Here is a 22,568-nt window from a genome sequence, read left to right as displayed (position 1 = left end):
TGTGTGTAGTGAGAAATTGATTCATGAGTCCAAGTCCCGAGCCAATGGTCTAGAACTTGCCCCAAGTGTTTGTTAAGGTGAAATCTTGAGTGAAATCCGAATTGAGAAGTGATTATAGGCTCTCCTTGATCCAAAAGATAAGTAGAACAATTCCATAGCCTACCAATAAGATAAACCCTAGCTAACCCTTTTGGCCTTAAACCTTCTTCTTTCATGAACCAATGCTACAAGCGTACACCCATTCTAGATTCTACCCCCTCTTGGCACCCAAAATGTCCCTTGAGCAATGGCAAAGTATAAGTTTGGGGGGAGAGACAAGAAGGAAAATAAAAAGGGGTAAAAGGTACAAAAGCAAGAAGCAAAAGCAAGGCAATGAAAAAGAAAGAAAAGAAAAATACAAAACGAAAGCCCAATGTGAAAAAGAATAAAAAGGGGTTCAAGAAAAATAAAAGTGAAAAAGGTGTGGGAAAAGTGAAAAAGGAGAAATGTCTTGAATTGCATAAGAAAGAGTGACAATGTGTCTCTCTAACCCTTGAAGGAGGTGAAATGACTCAAAGAGTCAAGTGAATTGTGCCAATTGAATCAAAAAGAAATTCTTAAGGGAAGATTGAACTCACTTGAACAAAAACATATCCTACCCTTACCCAAAAGCCTTCACATTAACTCCACAAAAGCCCTATATGATCTTGAGTTGGATGACACTCGCATTAGTGGATACTTACATGAGGGTCAAGCATATGGTACCTAGGGCCGGACTTGTGACCTTTCCTTTAGAGAGAAGAGTGAAATCCTATTAACCTCGGTTTGTGTGCTTATACTCTAAAAGGTGAGGTGTGCTTAGGGCTTAGGTAGAGTTGAGGATGTATGAGTTTGGAATCCACAACGACCAAAGTAATTGAGAGAGTTCTTTGATGTAATGCGTCAATTCTTGATGCTCTTGTGTAATACTTGATCCATAGTTCTCAAGGTTTGAATGTTGTTAATAGTCCATTTGTATTGAGGGCAATTTTTTGTCCCAATTGATACCTGTTGAAGTTACTTTAGGATAAGCTGGAATTTCTTGGATTGTCCCTTAAGGGGTGGGTCTTATTTTGTTTGCTTGAGGACAAGCAAAGGTTCAAGTTTGGGAGTTGATAATTCGGGATTTTACCATGTTTTATACCCCTACCTGCTTATGCTTTGGTTACAAATTGCCACAAAATAACCCCAAAATACTCACAAGTTGTGCTTGATTGCAGGTTTGATCGACAAAATGACAAATGTCAAAGATAGGCTCAAAAAGGAGTGAAACCTGCTCAAGTGTCAAAGACTAAGGAATTGAGGGAAAGAGTACCTAGTGCGGACCGTGCAAAAGTGAATACAGCCGCACTAGAAAGTTCAGAGAGTTGTCATATTCAAGCCAGAGGTAACGCGGGCGCGGTACACTTCTGTGCGCTCCGTGGTCAAGCTCCGCGGCCGCGCCACTCTTTTACGCGGTTCGCGGACATGAGGTTCAAAGACTTGGTATTTTGGGGCTGGAGCCAACGTGGCCGCGCTACACTTTTGCGCGGTCCGCGGAGCAGAGATTCAAAGAGTCAACATTTTGCCAATTTCAAGCAATGCGGTCCGCGCCCCTTTTTGTGCGGCCGCACCAACCTCCATCGCGGACGCGCTGCATTTCTACGCGGTCCGCGTTCCTTAACTTCAGAGAAGCAGAAACCAAAAGTCCAAGGGCCAGTGCGGCCGCGGTCCTTTTTACACGGTCCGCACTGACCCCGGAGGGGTATTTTTATCCAGTTTTTCCAGCCTAGTATAAATAGAACATTTTATCATTTCTAGGTCAAGTTTTATATCAGGAACATAGCTGCGCTCGGGGGACTCAATCTTGTAGCCATTTTTGGCATTTTTGCTCTTTACTTACGATAGATTCATTTAGTAATTAATTAATATGTTCAGTTCTTCATCTATTTCTTTATTTCCTTCACCTAGCATGAGTAGCTAAATCCATTAGCTAGGGTTGTGGCTCAACCCTAGTGTGGGTAATTGATGGGTGTTGCCATCTAGGGTTAGATTGATTATGGGTGTTGCTACTTGGGTTGATTTTATGTTTTAATTTAGAATTTGTGGTTGCAAACATAGATTCAAGCTTAGTGGGTTTCACTCTTCTTGAGAGAGAGAGAGTTTATGTCCCCAAAATTGACCCAACAAGGAATTGGGATGGACTCATGAGAAATGATAGTCCTAATTAACGGGTTAAATCTCGAGAGAGTAATTACCCTACTTGAACCCTAGTTGCTTGATCAAATTGGCCTACCCAATTGGTCTCGAGAGAGTCAATTGGGCAAAATCACTCTCTCTAGCGAGAGGTGTGAGAGTGGATACAATGGTGCAACGGTTATAGCATAAGCCCCAAATATTTCAATCTATCCTTAGTAACATCTACCCGTCAATTAACCACCTAGGTAGTGTCACGACCCTAATGCCTTTCTTCCCATTAATTATAACTCTAGCAATCATCTCGTAGCTAAACTTAGTTTCAAATTAGTAGTTGATAAAAATAATTATAATTGAAAAAACCAAAAATGAAAAGAAGATCATCTAAGAGCATTCACGCAAATCTAACCTAAGTAGATACCCGAATTCCATTCTAGCTCCCTGAGGATTCGATCCCTACCCTCATATCGGGTAAAAGCTATCGCGACCCTCTTCTCCTACTTTTTAGTAGCGGGTAGTTGGAACCGATCATCTACCATTTATGTTGATCTCGTCGGCCCTTATAGATAATAATAAAGGTTAGATAAAATTCACGTTAGTGCTCAACCGGTATAGCCTGGGCACCAGTCATGGCCTTCCAGTTTGGGTTGTGACATCTTGCTTTTCATCAATCTTCAAACCCTTATTCTTGACTTGCCTTATAGCATATGCTTCCCTTTCTTTACTCAAAAGAATAAATTCATACCATCTTCCATTCGTTCAAGAAAGTATCTTCCCATCCTTTCATCATATTCAAGTTTCCTATAAGGATCCTCAACTACTATATGACATCCACGTAAAGGGTAGACGTCCCACCAAACATATTCTTCATAATCTCCATGGGAAATAAGAACTCGATCCACTTGAACAATCCATATGCCCTCCTTATAGTTAGGCGTCACCTTGTTTCTCCAACGAATTTCCAATTTTTCTACCAAAGGCAGACTAATGAAATTAGTATATTCATTTACTAGTAGAGTGTAGCCCTTATGTCCATTAACACTTACTAAGAACTTGCTCCAACACTTCGCTAGCCCAGAATCATTGTAGTAATGTCCATGAGAAGCCCTACAAGTAATGAGTTCACTAGATGAATCCTTCCATTTGAACCACCAACCATACCATCCAAACTTCCCTTGTAACTTCTAGTACCTGTAGAAGACACATTTAGGACAAGAAAAGTGGTTAGTATAAAATAAAGACCTCACTATTCACTCCCTCGCGTGTATCACTCAATGTCGATGTCACTCAATTTCACTTGTTTATACGCTCAAGGTCGCAGGTATTCAAGACCTTCATTCAAATATGCTCACCACTCAAGCCTTTTACCACTCTATGGTGTTTGCCAAAGTTACTTTCAAACTCCACAAGAGTATCCAACTAATAGCCCTTCCACTTCGAGGTCAGAGTGTAGTTTACATTGATACGAAAGAAAGGCATAACAAAAGTAAACGGACAAGAGTCAAACAACTAACAACGTAATCAAAAAGAAAATCACGAAATAATTGGCACCAAATGAAAAATACAGATACAATAACTAGATTAACAAAGTAGGACTAATTGCTAATGTTAACTAGATAAGAATAATCAAAGAAAATAACTAGGAATAAGATCAACACAAAGAAACTCAAACTGTGCAAGTGAAAAATTCGGCTCCACAATCTACTATTGTGACCATGACTGGTGTTGAGTAGGGGAAGTTCGTGGAGACGATTTGACTCTGGCTCCATATTTTCTTAGTGATATTCAACTTCAATAATTTTCAGCTTCTGCCCGACTCCACAAAAAGAATTGGCTCCACAAATGGGTCCATGATTCTGCCCTTTCAACATCTTTGTTCAGCTTCTACGCAACTCCACGAACAAGTTCGGCTCCTCGAATGATCCACGAATCTAAAATTTCTGCCACTTTCTTCTTTATTTTTCTTGCTGCAAATTCGATCCAAATCACCTTCAAACAGCTTTAGATTATTCCAAACTTAAGATCTCACTTGGGAATCACCTTAGGATCAAACTCCAATGGTTTTTAACATCAAATTCATGAACCACATAAATTCAAATGGATAAAATTGTACTTTTTTCATGAACCAACTTACGACAATAATGAACTTGAAGAACAAGAAACTTTTCAATTTCACTTGTAACCACTCAAATGACTTCAAACCAATTTCATTCTATGTATTTTCACATAAAGAACAAACTCAAATCAATTTCAGACATCAATATGCATCAAGATCTAAGAAATCAAATATTCAACTCAAGAACATGAAGAGTTTTTATTTCTTTTTTGGATTTTCATTTTTTTTTGTGATTTTCAAATTAATCAAATACTTAGCTAGTGTATGTAGAAACAAACACCAATCCAATATCTGATACCAAATGATATGAATCTAAAATGTGGAAGACAATAAAGTAAAGATAAATGACAGAATTTGAGAATAGACCAAACAAAGTAGTAGTTGCAAAACAATTGATAAAGATCAATCACCCAACAATTACATAACAAAGTGATCCTAAACTATAGGAATACCTTCAAGTGGAAGTATGATTTCACTTGAAGAACACACCTTGAATAAGTTGTCATCAACAATGGCAAACCACCATTAAGCCTCTCAAAAGAGTATCCATCCTTCATCAAAATTAGTCTCTCTAAAATGAAAGCCTCAAGGGCTATTTATACTAGATTGGGTACTTGACTACAAATGATCCAAATAAATACCCCTAAGTTAATTCTAAGGAACTAATGCCTCATTTATTTTTTTTAAGATTAAAACGTCTCAATATCAAGACGTGTATTAAGATTAAGACATTTGAACCTGAATATATATCTAAATGTTAAGATGTTTATTAAGATCTAAATACTAAATGATTAAGACTATTTGATTTTTAACATGTGAATGAATAAAATTTACTTTTATTTGAAAATTTATAAACATAAATTCAAATAAAATACTAATTAATGTGATATTTCATCAACAAAATATATAATTTTTTAAAATATTACAGTTGCTGGTGGTGATGGATAACGGTAGTGCTTGTGAATGCCGACTAAAAGCGGTGGTTGGTGGTAGATTTGGTTGATGGTCATAGTTTAGGGTAGTAGCTAGTGGTGATTGGTAGTGGTAGCTATTATGATTGAGGATGGTGGTGGTGGATAGTGATATTTATAATAACGGGTGGTGGTGATAGAAGTTGTGATTGAGGAAGAAGATGGTAGGTGGTGGTAGTTTATAATGATGGGCAGTGCTAGCTTTGGTTGTTGGTGGTGATTGGATGGTTAGTTGTGGTAGTTGAGTTGGATGAGTGTTGGTTTTCGTTGAGAATGATGGTGGTGGGAACGGTGGGTGGTGGTAGTCGATAATGGTGGTGGCTATGATTGAGGATGGTAGTGGTGTTGGTTGAGTGTGGTGGTGGTGGGTGGCATGGTAGTAGTTGATAATGGTAGGCGATAACGGCAGTTAATAATAAGTGGATGATAGCATCTTAATGAAATTAAGTCTTTGTATAGATCTTAATCACATAGACCTATTCACACCCATTACATAGTTGTGAAGTAAAAAAACAAACACATTTAACGATTAAGATCTGACTAATTAAAATTCAGACTTAAAAAACAAACGCACTTAATGCCTGAGACTGAATGATTAAGATTCAGACCTCCATTAAGTGCAAACAAATGAGGTCTAAGTGTAGTTATATATTACAATTATAGTCTCCAATTACAAGTAGTCTTCAATTGATGACAAATTACACACATAGCCTTCAATTGCAAAAGTAGCCATCAATTGGCTTCTAAGGATGGCCATCTTGGATCGTATCAAATGTGTCACGACCCGGAAAACTGGTGTCACAATACTCACGAACGTCTAGAGAATACTAAATACAAGGTTTGAATGAAATATAAAACTGTTTGCTATGGTACAACGATAACAAACTGAATAAAATAGAAAGGACTCCGGGCCTGCGGACGTCAGCAAGGCTACCTCGAATGTCCCTAGACTGGAAACTCGCTCCCAGAATGCTACTGCTACTCAAATGCTGCTCCAACACCTGGATCTGTGCAAAAAGATGCACAGAGTGTAGCATCAGCACAACCGACCACATGTGCTGGTAAGTGCCTGGCCTAACCCCGGCGAAGTAGTGACGAGGCTAGACCGGACTACCAAACAAACCTGTGCAGTTAATATATATATATATATATATATATATATATACATATATATATATATATATACATATATATATATATATACATATACACACACAATAGAATATATATATATATATATATATATATATATATATACATATATATATATANTCGGGAGTCGTGATGGCGCCTACTAATAGGAGCTAGGCAAGCCAATCATCACTTACCTCTTTTAGCGAACATCAACAGTATTAACAATAATGAAGCGTTTAACAACAAGGCGGAAGTCTCAAATAAAATTTACTAAAAGAAACGCGGAAGTTTAACAATCCTCTACCCAAGACTGGTGTCACAATACTCACGAACGTCTAGAGAATACTAAATACAAGGTTTGAAGGAAACATAAAACTGTCTGCTACGGTGCAACGATAACAAACTGAATAAAATAGAAAGGACTCCGGGCCTGCGGACGTCAGCAAGGCTACCTCGAATGTCCCTAGACTGGAAACTCGCTCCCAGAATGCTACTGCTACTCAAATGCTGCTCCAACACCTGGATCTGTGCAAAAAGATGCACAGAGTGTAGCATCAGCACAACCGACCCCATGTGCTGGTAAGTGCCTGGCCTAACCCCGGCGAAGTAGTGACGAGGCTAGACCGGACTACCAAACAAACCTGTGCAGTTCAAATATATATATATACGCAATAGAAGAGAATACAGAAATTTAACAAGTCAAGAGGGAGGGGAGCATGCTGTAGGGGGTGTAGCAGTTTAGAATACAAGGTCAATAAATAAGGAATGAAACGGTGCAACTACAAAGTCAACGAGAGTAATAAATCAGACATGGCACGGAATGTCCCTTCGTGCATTAATAATCAAAACATGGCACGGAATGTTCCTTCGTGCAAATATAATCAAAACATGGCACGGATTGTTCCTTCGTGCATATATAATCAAAACATGGCACGGAATGTTCCTTCGTGCAAATATAATCAAAACATGGCACGGAATGTTCCTTCGTGCAAATATAATCAAAACATGGCACAGAATGTTCCTTCGTGCAAATATAATCAAAACATGGCACGGAATGTTCCTTCGCGCAAATATAATCAAAACATGGCACGGAATGACCCTTCGTGCATAATCACTCTTCCTCACCCAAACAACAATCACAACCAAACGGGGCGAGGGGATAGACAAACAACATTAAATATCCCGGCAAGGTAGAACAAAGCAAAACAGCTAAATCCCGGCAAGGGAGATAATCAATATACTCAAAACATCCCGGCAAGGGAATAATCACATCTCTTTCTATTACGTTCATTTCTCACTTTATAATCAAGTCAAAAATTGAGCCAACGCTCCAAGGAGTTTACAAATCATATTTCCTTCTCATTCTCTTCATATCATATAGAAACCATCAATTAACAAGGAAGAGTCACTATCGAATCCCAAATAAGCACAAATAAGGACTCACGGTCATGCTAGACACCGGTGTATAGATACTCGTCACCATGCCTATACACCGTACTCAACATTTAGCAATTAGCAAATAATACTCTAATCCTATTCCCTCAAGCCAAAGTTAGATCAAACACTTACCTCGGTCCAAAGAATAGCAATCAACCCTCAAATACCTCCTTTCCTCTAAAATCCGACTCCGAAACCACGATATCTAGGCATAATTAATTTAATAATATCAATAAAGACTCAATAACAAAATCCCATAACTTAGATATGAAGTTTCTAGCATTCTTCCAAAACTACCAAAATTCAACACCGGGCCCACATGGTCCAAACACGAGGGACCAAAACTCAATCACCCATAATCCCACGAGTTCAAATATATAATTTGTTTTAAGATTCGACCCCAAATTGAGGTTGAATCACCCAAAAACCTAACTCTACCCAAAGCCCTTAATTTCTACTTTGATTTCATGATTTAGCTCTAGGATTTCAGTAATTAATGAAGAAGAGTGAAAGAATTTGGTGAAAAATTACTTACCCAAAGACTTTGGTGAAGAAGAGCTTCAAAAATCGCCCCTAGAGCTTGGAGAAGACAAGTTTTATGAAGAAATGGGAATAATCCCGTAATGGGTCTGTTTTGAGCTTTAAATTAACTGGGCAGAATTTTCCCTTCGCGTTCGCGACAGGCGGGCCGCGTTCGCGAAGGGTAGGCTTTACTGGGCATCGCGTTCGCGAGTATAGAAGTGCGAACGCATAGTGAAAATGGCTGGGATTCGAGGTTTGGTCTGCGCGAACGCGTGGTGAGTCACGCGAACGCAATGAAGAGGGGGTCCTACAGCTATGCGGACGCGAGAAGCTAAGCGCGAACGCGAAGGGGAAAACAAGGCTCAACCTTCAGAGGCAAATGCGGGAACAGTTTTTGCCTTTAGCAGAGTTCGCCTACAATAACAGCTACTAGTCCAGCATTCAGATGGCTCCATATGAGGCGTTGTATGGTAGGCGATGTCGGTCTCCAGTCGGATGGTTTGAGCCAGGAGAGGCTCGATTATTGGGTACAGATTTAGTTTAGGAGGCCTTGGATAAGGTCAAGATCATTCAGGACAGGCTCCGTTCGGCTCAGTCGCGACAAAGGAGTTATGCGGAGCCGTTATCCTCATCTAGTTCCCGACTTAGGTACTTCTTTCTTTTGTCCGTTCGAGGATGAACGGTCGTTTTAGAGGTGGAGAATGTGACGACCCAAAGGGGTCATCACCTGTTTTCTCTTTCATCCCGTGCTTCCGAGGCCTTGAAGACCTTATTTTTACGTGCCTCGATTTGCGTGCGCAGTCCGGGCGCGTAGCCGGAAAGATTATATGTTAAATTCTGTGAAAATTTTCAAAATATGGTTTTAAAATGATTGAAGTTGACTTCGTTCAACATTTTTGGTAAACGGACCCGGACCCGTGATTTGACGGTCCCGGAGGGTCCGTAGAAAAATATGGGACTCGGGCATGTGCCCGGAGTCGAAATCTGAGGTCTAGAGCCCGAGAAAAGAATTTTTTATGTGAAATTATTTTTATGAAATTATTAAGAAAAATGGAAATGAAAATTGATTAAAAGACTATGGTATCGGGCTCGTATTTTGGTTCCGACGCCCGGAACAAGTCTTATATATGTGTTAAGCGCTTTCTGTAAAGTTTGGTCGAAATCGGACGTCATTTGACGTGTTTCGGACCTAAATATCTAAATTTTGAAGTTTATGAAGTTAGAATGAAAAATGATGATTTTGAGGGTTTGATGTTGTTTTAGCGATTTGATCGCTCGGTTAAGTTCGTAGGATGTTGTTGAGTTAGCGTGTGTGTTTGGTTGGGAGCCCCGAGGGCTCGGTAGTGTTTCGGAGGTGTTCCATGGTGGTTTTGAACTTAGAAAAATTGCAGAAAATAAGCTTCGAGTGATATGCGAGGAGGCTTTCAGGCCTCGAGTGTATTGTGAGGAGGCTTTCAGGCCTCAAGCGATATGTGAGGAGGCTTACAGGCCTCGAGTGTATTATGAGAAGGCTTTCAGGCCTCATGTTGATATGTACAGGCTTTCAGGCCTTATGATGATATAGCGCTTGGGCAATAGGAGCCCCTCCGGAGTCTGCACACCCACAGTGAGCGCGGGTACCTATGTGATTGAGAGTGAGCCCGAGGGGCTGATGTTGTACTGTGTGACTGATACTGAGCTCGAGGGGCTGACACTGTTCTGAGTGATGTGATACTGAGCCCGAGGGGCTGATACTGTTTGAGCGATTGATATTGAGCCCGAGGGGCTGGTACTGTTTCGAGCTGTGCCCGAGGGGCGAACTTTTATGTGCTCACCTTGCATACCTATTTGCATTTTCACCTGCTATACTGTCGTATTTGTGCCCGAGGGGCGGATTTTCTGTGCTAATCAGCACTAACTATTTTGAACAGTTTTCGTAATTATTGAAAAGACCATTTTCAAAAGAGATTTGAACTAAGCCGTGACATTTCTAAAGATTTTACTGATATCACTGTTTTCTCAAAGATTGTACCCAGCTTCTGTATAGCGTATTGGTTGCCTTACGTGATTTCTTGCTGCTCAGTTATTATTTACTCTTATTGCTCACTGAGTTGGAGTACTCACTTTACTCCCTGCACCTCGCGTGCAGATGCAGGTATTGTTCACCCGATAGCGGGTTTTGAGCTGGTTGAAGGTGTTGCTATTGTAGCTGAGCAGAGTGACCGCCAGCGTTCGCGGCACCGGATTTCTTCCTTGATTCTAAATTTCATTTTGCATACTGTTGGCCCTGTAATTGTATTTAGACTTCTCTAGATGCTCGTGACTCGTGACACCCCGGTCGGGCTGTGTAGGGATGGTTCCCTGTTTTATCACTTTTCTTCTGCGCTTATAATAATTTTATTAATGTTTTAGACTAATTTATGCTAAGTAATTATTAAAGAGGAATTGATGTTATGTTGGCTGGCCTTGTCTTCACGAGAGGCGCCATCACGACCGGGTTTGGGAATTGGATCGTGACAAGTTGGTATCAGAGCCTAGGTTACTAGGTCTCGCGAGTCATGAGCAGGTTTAGTAGGGTCTCGCGGAGCGGTACAGGGATGCATGTATTTCTCCTCGAGAGGCTGCAGAACCTTTAGGAAAACTTCACTTTCTTGGAATTCTTATCATGCGCACTTGATTCAGCTTGAAATATAACTCTTGAAATTCCTTCCACACGTCTGTATGCGCACGTGAGCGCTCGGTATTATATGTGCCTTGACGGCTTGTGATTCCCCGATCGAGTGGGCGAGATGTAACTCCGTGAGTTTGATGTTGGGCCGGTCTGGAGGACTTGAGGCCGGATCTTTGCCTATGGCTTGAGCACCGAGGTGCTGATTGTGTGAGCAAGTGTTTTGAACTTATATGTTCGGTATTGTCCGTATTAGCCGGAATGGCAGTTGGATATCCATGTGATGAGTATGTTAGTACTGCGAGACGTATCTATGTGATTTTGGTAGTGACGAAGGAGTCTGCTGGATAATAGATGAATTGTTGAGTGTTCGATTCCTATTGTGATTTGATGTGTAGCCCGAATTATGGGCGTGTGAAGAATATTTTCGTGTCTCCTAGTTGGGGAGTGTAGTGCATTTCATGTGGCGGTATGAGTTCAAACCCAAGAAGACTAAATGACTGCATAATGTGTATGACGGTGGAAGGTATGCTGAAATACTAAATTGAGGCGAAGCAGGTGGGTTATCTCCTGCGGAGTGTTCTTAAGTGGTATGATCCTTATGTGTATGTTAGAAGATCTCGTGTGTTATTGAAGGGTATGTGTTGTAATTTGAAAATTCGGGTCGCTCAAGAGGGTGGACTCAACTGATGTGGGGTTGAATGCGAGATTTGTAGAGGATTACAGTACTAGATGATCTGTGTTTTCACAAACTTGTACATGATTTGAGTTTAATCTCACTATGGCATTGTGGCATCATTAGAGTAAAAGTGTTATGAGTCGTTGAGTGTGCCTTGATATATGGCTTCGAGCCAAGTTGGAAGGTTGCTATTAATTAGGTAACGGATTTAGATTCGCAGGAAGTTCTACATAGAAGATTATTTTGGGAATGTGGTGTTTCGGAGAATATTTGAGAGGGTGTTCAGTGGCTCATGGGTTTGAGACAGTGTGGTCTTATGCTTGGGTCTCGTGTGGTGAGCCTGGGTAGAGGCATTGTGGTGCTACAGCAAGAGGGGATATCAAGTTGAAAATGAATCAGAAGGAAATCTAGATAAATGAAGTAGCTTGTTAGTGGACCGAATCGGTATGGTAAGGATATGATTAATTCTTCGTATGTGTTCAAGGTAATGAGCCCTTACAGGTATTGTGCAGCAAAGCTCTTGAGTTCTGATAGCTTGCTTAGCTCAGTTTGGATAGAAGGATTCAGTCCTGGCAGTTTATCTCGTGCAAATGGAATTGGGAGAGAGTTCTTGTTGGGTTTTACCGCGATTTGGGGATGTATATTTTCTATGGGCATGCGGAGCATGGAATGTGTAATGATTTTTCTTCTAGATGGGATCGATGGTAATTCTTGGTTAGTTGAGTGAGTAGATGTCGGTGGCTCAGAAGGGAGATAAAGATCTACTTGCTATCCTTGGATGGTATGGTATACGCGGTATGTAATGGAGGATTGAGATTTGCGTGTTCGAGGTTTCAGTTCAGTTCTGAAAGGAAGTTCATGAAACTCTTAGGCAACGGGTAGCCTCAGATAATCAAGGAAATGATACTGCTAATTGGAAGTGATTTGACGAAGGCATACGTCTCAGGAAAAGTTAATGTGATTAAACTGATGATACTTCGGTAGTATTGCAGCGCTTTCTTGTTAGATCGACTACTGATATCTGAGTTTGTTAGATGGCACAGGGGAATTTTTGAATATCTTTCGTGGAATGATTAGGTACTTGAGGTGTAATATGTATTCATACTGCGGAATTTGGGATCAGGTACAGTGATTCGTGTGCTATATGGAGTTGGAGACTGGGAGTTCTCAGGTACAGACTATGTAGTGGTTTGTATTCCAAAGACCAGCGGACGGCTGGGGAGGACTGCTTTTCTTAATTGGGCCTTCGTAACGGATGTCAGTGCAGAGGTTTCTACCATCGATTCAGTTCCGGTGTTGAGGGACTTTTTCGGATGCGTTTCTTGTGGCCGAGCATGTAGTCGGGCGAGATTGTGGATTTCGGTATTGATTTGGTGCCGGGCACCGTATCGCACGACTCCAGCAGGAGTTATAGTAGTGGAAGGAGCAGCTTCAGGCTTCTTGGTATTGAGTCCGTTGGCAGGCCGATGTGGCTACGTATTTAGCTTGAGTTAGCTTGGTTGGCCCCGAGTTGTATTGTTAAGTGATAGGTTGATTCGATCGTTATTGAACTTGTTAGTGATCTGGGGAGATCTATGAGTTGCTTTTCTGTGCTGTGAGACGTTGTGATTTGTTGGTTATGGGCACATGTGGTGCGGTTCTATTGAGGATTCATAGAGAAAGTCGAGCGGGAAGAGTAATTGAGTGTTGCTTGGTAGATGGAGTATTGGTTATGACCTATCAGGTTGCGCGTCGTATGATATTTGTTTCACCGTGGGTGTAATGAATTTCTTTGGTTTCAGACATCAAATTGTGCGTGGCTGTCGATTTTGAGCAAAGCAACTTGAGGCGTTTCATGTGTAATAGTGTTTGGATAGGATCGCGCATTGTGGCGAGGCCACGCGGGGGTATGACACTTCGAGGTAGATTCAAGTGTTCTATTTCTATGATGTGAGACGGGGTCTCAGCCTGGTGTTGTAATGGTACTGATGAGCTTGAGGTACAGCTCTTTCGTTTGAGTCATTTGTCATGATTTGAGTATGTCCAGACCGTTTCTTATTGGTGCGCGTAGTATGCAAGTTGTGGCTTAGGCATGTATTGAGGTGTCATATCACCAGAGCGGTGTGTTGGATTCGAGGTGATCGTTGGGGTCATTAATGAATACGAACAGGTTTGATTTCAGCTTGTTGGAAGGATGAAAATCGAGGTTCGGCTCGGAATCTGTTGTGGTATTAGTCAAAAGGGGAGTGGCTTCATGAGTGGTTGATCTAAGAAATGGTTATGGTTTGCTGCGTGTCCCATTTGTCGTTGGCAGTATATGAAAGTGTTGGAATAAGACTTTAGCTAATAAAAGGTTTTCTATCGGTATTTGGTTGTTGTGGGCAACTGCTGTGAATAGAAGTTATCGTTTCGAGTGTTTGAATTATGTGGTATATCATATGATTTCACCTGAGGTTGTAGGTATGGGTTATTATAGTCGGTTCGGGCTTATTCCGAGTATAAGTGTGAGGTTCTGATCTTGTGTATGATTTCGGAAAGTGCAATACGGTTCTACGGTTTATGGTTTAGATGGACTGTGAAATTTCAGCTATATTGTGTTATCGGACCTATGCGAGATAGGGTGACGAGGGATCACCCCGGGTATATGCTTGGTAAGGTCATTCAGCTATTGGGTTGCTTCTAGTACAACTATAGGTACGCTCGAGGACGAGCGTTTGTTTAAGTTGGGGAGGATGTGACGACCCGACCCGTCGTCTCATATGTTACTGCTCTGTTTCCTCCATTTTTATGCTTCTTCATGTTTTGTTATCGGTATGTGGTGTGTTAGAGTTGATTTGGATTGGTTTTGATAAGAAATGAGACACTTAGTCTCTTTAAGGAAGGCTTAAGTTGGAAAAGTCAACCGGACGTTGACTTATGAGTTATAGGGCTCGGATGTGATTTCCGGTGATTCGGTTAGCTTCGGGGGATGATTTGTGACTTAGGAGTGTGATCGGAAGTGATTTTGGAGGCTCGGTGTAGAATTAGGCTTGAATTGGCGAAGTTAATATTTTGGTGAATTCCGGTTGATGGGTGAGATTTTGATCCGAGGGTCGGAATGGAATATCGAGAATTGTTGTAGCTTCGTTAGGTGAATTCGGATGTGTGTGCAAAATTTCAGGTCATTCGGAGGTGTTTTGGTCGGGTTTTTGATCGAATGCGTATTTCGGAAGTTTTTAAGAAACTTAGGCTTGAATCCGATGTGATTTAATGGTTTTAGCGTTGTTTGATGTATTTTGAGGACTGGAACAAGTTTGAATGAAGTTTTAGAATGTGTTGGTGTTTTTGGTTGAGGTCCCGGGGGCCTCGGGGTGAGTTCGGGTGGTTAAACGGAGAGTTTTTGGAGTTGTTGCATGTTTCATATTGCTGGTATCTGGTGTTTTCGCACCTGCGGCTATGGGACCGCAGGTGCGGTCTCGCAGAAGTGAGTTGGAAGATGCAGAAGCGGAAAAATGGGTCCTTGTTAGAGTCCGCAGAAGCGGAAGTTAGGACCGCATAGGCGGTCCCGCTGATGCGAAATGTGGGTCGCAGAAGCGGTAGGGGCCCTTAAGTGAAAGTCCGAAGAAGCGGACGTGGACCGCAGATGCGGAAGTCGCAGAAGCGACATTCTCTCCGCAGAAGCGGAATGCCTGGGCAGCTAAGTGAAATAGTCTTCTTCGCGAATTTTTGAAAGAACAACATTTTGGACTTCGAATTTTGAGAGCTTTGAGGCGATTTTGAAGAGGGCTTCGAGGGATTTAATCAGGTATGGATTCTTGGACTTAGAATACGATTTTATGGTGTAAAAACACGGATTTAGGCTGAATAATCAAGGAATCAAATGTCAAAAATGGGGATTTAGGGCTTGAACTTAAGAGAGTTTAAAATAGGGATTTGAGGGGTCAAATGGACTCCGATTTTGGTAAATTTGATATGTATGGACTCGTGGCGAGACGAGGAATCCGGTGATGTGAATTTTGTAATTTTTCGAGAAGTGGGCCCGGGGCTCGGGTTTTGCCAACTTCGTGATTTTTGATAATTTTCGAGTCTTTTCGATTGGGTTATGTCTCCTTAGCCTATTGTGACGTATCCCTTGTGGTTTTGATCAGATTCGATGCGCGAGGAGGTCGATTCAAGGGGAAAAGGCTTAGCGAGCTAAAAATTTCACCGGTTCGAGGTGAGTAATGATTGTAAATGATATCCTGAGGGTTTGAAACCCCGGATTTGCACCCATAGTGCTATATTGAGGTGACTTGCACGCCGGATAGAGAGCGTGGGGTAGAGCACCGTTGGGGATTGTGACTTGATCCGTCTCGGTTGTTGATTTTACTGCGTATTTCATTATGACTTGTTGTTTTTCACTATGACTTGAGCTTATTGCCATACTTAAGGCATATTGCCGACTGTTTGAACTCCTTGTGAGCTATCATCACTGTTTTCCTCACTATTTGAATTATTATTTGAACTCAGTCCATTTGAATTACACTGTTTCATGCACTCAGCTATATTTTACTCAACCTTGAGCTTTTAACTGATATTTGAACTATTGTTGAGCTGAGCATTTTGTTTTACTGATGCCCGAGGGGCTTATGATTTTTTTTGGACTAATTGAGGCCGAGGGCCATATGTGAGGATATGTTGAGTGATGTGAGGAGGCTTTCAGGCCTCGAGTGATATGCGAGGAGGCTTTCAGGCCTCGAGTGTATTGTGAGGAGGCTTTCAGGCCTCGGGTGATATGTGAGGAGGCTTTCAGGCCTCGAGCGATATGTGAGGAGGCTTACAGGCCTCGAGTGTATTATGAGAAGGCTTTCAGGCCTCATGTTGATATGTACAGGCTTTCAGGCCTTATGATGATATAGCACTTGGGCTATAGGAGCCCCTCCGAAGTCTGCACACCCACAGTGAGCGCGGGTACCCATGTGATTGAGAGTGAGCCCGAGGGGCTGATGTTGTACTGTGTGACTGATACTGAGCCCGAGGGGCTGACACTGTTCTGAGTGATGTGATACTGAGCCCGAGGGGCTGATACTGTTTGAGCGATTGATATTGAGCCCGAGGGGCTGGTACTGTTTCGAGCTGTGCCCGAGGGGCGAACTTTTATGTGCTCACCTTGCATACTTATTTGCATTTTCACCTGCTATACTGTGGTATTTATGCCCGAGGGGCGGATTTTCTATGCTAATCAGCACTAACTATTTTGAACAGTTTTCGTAATTATTGAAAAGACCATTTTCAAAAGAGATTTGAACTGAGCCGTGACATTTCTAAAGATTTTACTAATTTCACTGTTTTCTCAGAGATTGTACCCAGCTTCTGTATAGCGTATTGTTTGCTCAGTTATTATTTACTCTTATTGCTCACTGAGTTGGAGTACTCACTTTACTCCCTGCACCTCGCGTGCAGATGCAGGTATTGTTCACCCGATAGCGGGTTTTGAGCTGGTTGAAGGTGTTGCTATTGTAGCTGAGCAGAGTGACCGCCAGCGTTCGCGGCACCGAATTTCTTCCTTGATTCTAAATTTCATTTTGCATACTGTTGGCCCTGTAATTGTATTTAGACTTCTCTAGATGCTCGTGACTCGTGGTACCCCAGTCGGGCTGTGTAGGGATGGTTCCCTGTTTTATCACTTTTCTTTCGCGCTTATAATAATTTTATTAATGTTTTACTTATTTATGCTAAGTAATTATTAAAGAGGAATTGATGTTATGTTGGCTGGCCTTGTCTTCACGAGAGGCGCCATCACGACCGGGTTTGGGAATTGGATCGTGACATCTCCCATCCTCTATCTGCTATTACTATTTTTTTTTTAAAAATAAATCACAAAACTCAACTCACTACAACAATGCACCAGAAAGAAACGTTTGCAAATCTATCAAAATTTCAAACAACTCTGAATACTATCATGTAAATCAATAAAGAAAGATCAATTCATTTAAGTTCATACTCTACTTTAGATAAAACAGGCTTTGTTGAAAAGCCACAAATGCTTCCCTCCAATTCAATAAAGCATAATGAAAAATAGGCTAATCTAAACCATCAACAAATAATATCCTCTCTTTGGAACAAATTGGACAGCAATCCTCAAGGCATCAAATATCATTCCTGTATCTTTCTTTGCCAACTATGCTATGTGATCCCTCATGTGCTTCAACAAGTGCATTCTACAGAAAAATAATATCCTTGTTCAAGACTTGATATTTAATGGAATTATGCTATTCAGTTTTACTAAAACAAGCGATGTTACCTTGTGTCAATTTAGCTTTTTTGTTGACCGTAGTTTTTTACTTTTATTGAATATTCTGATACCAAAAGTAGTTCTTCAATGTGTATATTCTTTTTTTATCTAATCTAGAAATTGAGCTAGCTTAAACCTTGCATTGTCACAGGTATGGATAATGAGCTTTTTACATTGAAGATTCATCATGGAGGTGAATTTTTAGATGTACCAGAGAGGATTTATTTGGGAGGAAAGATAGATTTTATTGATAAGTGTGATCCACATAAATGGTCATTGCAAACCTTAGAATGGATTGGAACAACGAGATTAGGATACAACAATAGTCTGGGCTGGCACTTTAAACTACCTATGACAGATACTGGTAATGGTTATATTCAATGCTTGACTAATGCTGATTGTGATCTAATGGTAAAAACACTTCCAGCTAATAGAGTTGCTGAAGTATACATTTATTACACATGCTAGTAATGTATCAAAAATACAAAATCAAGTGAGTCCCAATGCTAATTATATTTGTGAGGATAATGGGGTGCAAATAGACTTGGAGGCATCGAATGATGGTGCATATAATCATATTTTCAAAAGTCTGCAGAGGTAAGTATTAACTTAGATGACTTTGAATTGGAAAGAGCAAATTATGGTGGGGATAAAAATAGTGATGTTTACCAAGAATTGGAGCATTTTGAAGGTGATGAATATCATATAAATGAAAGTGAAGAAGAGTCGAATGGTTTGGAGATAGATTCAGACAGTGAATGGCTTGGAATTTGGGACAATATTGGAAAGGATAAGGCGGCAATGAAGCTGAAAGGAAGAGAGGATAAAAAGAAAAATCTAGCAGGAAATAGCGAAGTTAGTGTAAAGGGGAGGAAAGAGGGGAAGGAAAAAAAGAAAGATAAAGTGATGGAGAAAGCTAAGAGTGCCAATTTTGCCGGGTTACTACTGGAGGACTCAAGTACAGAATCTGAGAATGATAACATCTCTCCTAAGTATGATTCAGATGACATGTGCAGCATTAATAGCGATGATGATGAAAAGGTTAGAAAGGTTGAAAATGTTGCATTTAGGGAAGAAACGGACATGGATAATCCAACATTTAGGTTGGGAATGACATTCATTGATGCAATAGAATTTAGAGCTGCACTGAGATCTTATTCTATTAAAAATAACAAGAAAATTTCCTTCAAAAAGAATGAATCTGATAAAATTTCTGCAAAATGTTGTGATCAATGTCCATGGCGCATATATGCTTCTAGAAAGGGACCAGATGACCCCACAATCACGATAAAAACTTTAGTAGGGAAACATTCTGATGATTGTTTGTTTGTTTATGCCAACAAAAATGTGAAATCTCGAATGATTGCCAAAAAATTCCTGCATTATTTGAGAATACATCCAAATGTATCAGTAGGAGATTTCATGGACAAAATACATGAAGAGATGAATGTTGAAGTTTCCGTAAGCCAAGTGTATAGAGCAAAGACAATAGCAAAGGAGATGATTGAAGGTCATTACAAAGAACAATATGCAAAATTAGAGGACTACTGTGCAGAACTCAAGAGAAAGAATCCAGGATCAACTGTATTGTTAGAAACAACACCTCATGAAGAGGATGGCAGACCTGTTTTTAAAAGAATTTACATATGTCTTGAGCCCTGCAGAAGAGGTTGGATGACAGGTTATAGGCCACTCATTGGGATGAACGGTTGCTTTCTTAAAGGACCATATGGAGGTCAACTTTTGACAGCAATTGGGATAGATGCTGATAATGGCATATTTCCTATAGCCTATGCAGTAGTTGATATTGAAAATAAACATAACTGGAAGTTGTTTTTAAATTTGTTGGTGGATGACTTGCAAATTAAAAATCATGATAACTTATGTCTTATTACAGACAAACAAAAGGTAAGAATTTTTATCCACATATATTATCAAATTCTAGTTGCTTTCAATTATCAAAATTAGCCATGTTTACTACTCTCCTCACTTCTGTAGGGTTTGGAGGGAGCTATTTATGAGACAGTTCCCCAAGTTGAACATAGGCATTGTTTAAGACATTTGTACAATAATTTCAAGAAAGAGCACAAAGGTTTATCGTTGAAGACAAGAGTTTGGAAAGCTGCAAGGGCAACTTATGTAAGTAAGTATAGATATGAGATGGATATGCTGGAAAAGGAGGACAAAGAAGCTAGAAATTGGTTTAACGATAAACCACCCAAATTCTGGAGCAAGTCACATTTTAGAACAACAACAAAGTGTGACATGCTTTTGAATAATATTTGTGAGGCATTCAATGGGACAAAACCCATTTTAAGGGCAAGGGAGAAACCTATACTTGGACTACTTGAAGGAATTAGAATATACCTGATGAAGAAACTGAACCAAAAGAGGGAAGACCTGCTCAAATACCAAGGTAATATTGTTATTGTAACTTCTCTGAAGCACAAAATATTTAACATGATCCTAACAATATTTTACTATAACAGGAAATTTATGCCCTCGAATCCGAAAACTAGTAGAAAAAGTGAAGGAAGACTCAGCTACATCAATTCCTACTTGGGCTGGAAAATTTTTATTTCAAGTAAAGACCATGTATGGTGAACAATTTAGTGTAGACTTGAGTGGAAGAACCTGTTCATGCAGGGGATGGGACCTTACAGGATCCCATGCTCACATGCAATGAGCTGCATATTCCATATAAGAGAGAATCCAGAAAATTTCATACATGATTGTTACAAGAAAACTACTCAAATGAGGATTTATGAGCCAGTCATTGCTCCAATGGATGGACCTGACATGTGGGAACCTACTAATCTACCTGATGTTAACCCTCCTAACTATGAGCCGAAGAAAAGTAAGTTGAACAAAATTAGAAGAAAAGAGCCCGATGATATTGAAGCCTCCAAGAGAAAAGCAGTTGAGATGAAAAAACAGAGAAGAGAGAAAAAGAAAAAAACAATCTGCAACGAGTGAAATGCATGATGTTACCAAATTGAGTAAGAAAGGGAAGTTAGGGAGGTGTAGCAAGTGCTTGCAAACTGGTCACAACAAAACAACTTGCAAGAAGAGTAGTGATTCCCCGAATTCAACAACTCTACCTTAAGCTACTCAAACAACTCAAGATTGGTGTCAAAATGCGACAAGTCAATCCCACCAAGTAAGCAAATCAATATTGAGTCCACTTATTGGACTGGACATATAAATGAACATTCTAAACTCAATGCAAGTATGGAACCTTAAATATAGGTGATTTAGTACTTTGAGAGATAGGTAATACATTTGCGTTCTTTATTTTTTTTCACAACCAAGAAGGCCAATGGAGGATGATTCATCTCATAGGCCTGCACGAGCTCAAGTTGGCGGCGTTGTGATAAATGCTGAGAAGTATATGTGGAATGGAAAAAAATGTATTAGCTTACAAACCCTTCAAAATACAAGTGCTACAGAGAAGTCCAAGAAAAAGAGCTTTGATGTGGAAGAAAATAGAAGCAATTAGCATATGAAATTGTCAGCAAGAACAAATTTTAATTTCATCACGACTTCTTTTGTTGTTTAATGGATATTTCCCTATCATTTATTCCTAAGAGATTCTCAATGTCAAGTTTGTCATTTACCTTTACAATTTAATTTTAGTATTTGTACTCTTCGAAGCCTTTTGACTTATCTTTATTGCTTAACTATAAACACCCTTCTCCTATTTTCATCTCAATCAGAGAGGAACACGTTCATTACACAAGAATTTACAACAAAAAAGGATAGTGCTATATTAAGTAATAGCGATTAGCAAAAAGTACATTACACACAAGCTCATATACATTTCGAAAAATACTTGCATCAATCTCAAACTATTGGGCTATATTTATCTTTCAATACAAAACGCAGATTCTCTGATGACTACCCCAAAAAAAATATCTTGCAAGAGAATAGACAGTAAAAAAGAGGAACTAGCTGAACTTAGAAAAACCGACCTCCGAAATGGATCCACCAGGAACGGCGTGAAGAAGTAAACGGCGAAGGCTTGAACAAGGTGAAATCAGAGAAATATGGGGTGTTTTGGAAGATAAAGCTTATAAAGATCGACGAGATGCATAAATCTTAACACCATTTCTGTTAAAGAGAACTGGAAATACATCTTGGTCCTTTATCTGAGATTTCCCGGCTTCGGAGCTCCGAGGTAAACCTGTGAGAAAATGACTGATTTATTGAGCTTGTCCATTTTAGGCGAGGTGAAGGAAAGAGAAGATACTTGTGACTGATCTTTTGCTTTGGTCTTGAGCTTGTCTATGCTCTAGGTGATGAAGCAAAGAGAAGATTAGTATGACTATTGACTGGTCTTTGCTTTGGTAACCAAACCAACTCTTTTTTATTTAATCTCTCTTTATTTATTTTTTATTTGTATTTCCTATTTTGCCCTCATGAAAAATTTATATAAATGGTGGTGTTATTTGTGCAGTTGCGTACCGAGATGGAGAACTCATTAAATTGGAGTGATCGTTGTAGTTTGGGATTTGATTTCTTTTGCTTGTTTTATTTTCAGCTATTTTCTTTACTCTCGTTGTAGACTTGATTAGTGATTCATGGTTTATGTCAATTTAAACTATTTCGTTTTCTCCATTGAACCTTGAATGTCCTGC

General features: G+C 40.1%; 1 protein-coding gene and 1 long non-coding RNA gene across 2 annotated transcripts; one reads left to right on the top strand and one right to left on the bottom strand.

Annotated features, from left to right (window-relative positions):
- Positions 1–19,314: 19,314 nt before the first annotated feature.
- LOC109210542 lies at positions 19,315–20,979 on the top strand. Its single transcript, XM_019373970.1, has 3 exons — positions 19,315–19,839; positions 19,930–20,347; positions 20,421–20,979. The coding sequence occupies exons 1-3, from the start codon at positions 19,354–19,356 to the stop codon at positions 20,615–20,617; spliced, it is 1,101 nt and encodes a 366-aa protein (XP_019229515.1). The 5' UTR covers positions 19,315–19,353; the 3' UTR covers positions 20,618–20,979.
- Positions 20,980–21,092: 113 nt separating this feature from the next.
- On the bottom strand, positions 21,093–22,271 carry LOC109210543. The gene is made up of 2 exons (XR_002065572.1): positions 21,903–22,271; positions 21,093–21,311 (listed from the first exon to the last, which is right to left on the bottom strand). It is a non-coding gene; the product is annotated as an uncharacterized LOC109210543 (long non-coding RNA).
- Between the last annotated feature and the right edge of the window lie 297 nt (positions 22,272–22,568).

The sequence above is a fragment of the Nicotiana attenuata genome, unplaced genomic scaffold, assembly GCF_001879085.1.
Source record: "Nicotiana attenuata strain UT unplaced genomic scaffold, NIATTr2, whole genome shotgun sequence".
NCBI lineage: Eukaryota > Viridiplantae > Streptophyta > Magnoliopsida > Solanales > Solanaceae > Nicotiana > Nicotiana attenuata.
The sequence above is the reverse complement of the archived record's forward strand: the minus strand, read 5'-3'. Positions and strand labels throughout refer to the sequence as shown.

Excerpts from the sequence above, each read along its gene's own strand:
- LOC109210542 (XM_019373970.1), top strand. The coding sequence starts at position 19,354 with ATGGACAAAATACATGAAGAGATGAATGTTGAAGTTTCCGTAAGCCAA. Across the intron at positions 19,840-19,929 it reads TTATTACAGACAAACAAAAG|GGTTTGGAGGGAGCTATTTA; the intron begins GTAAGAATTTTT and ends TCACTTCTGTAG. Across the intron at positions 20,348-20,420 it reads AGACCTGCTCAAATACCAAG|GAAATTTATGCCCTCGAATC; the intron begins GTAATATTGTTA and ends TTACTATAACAG.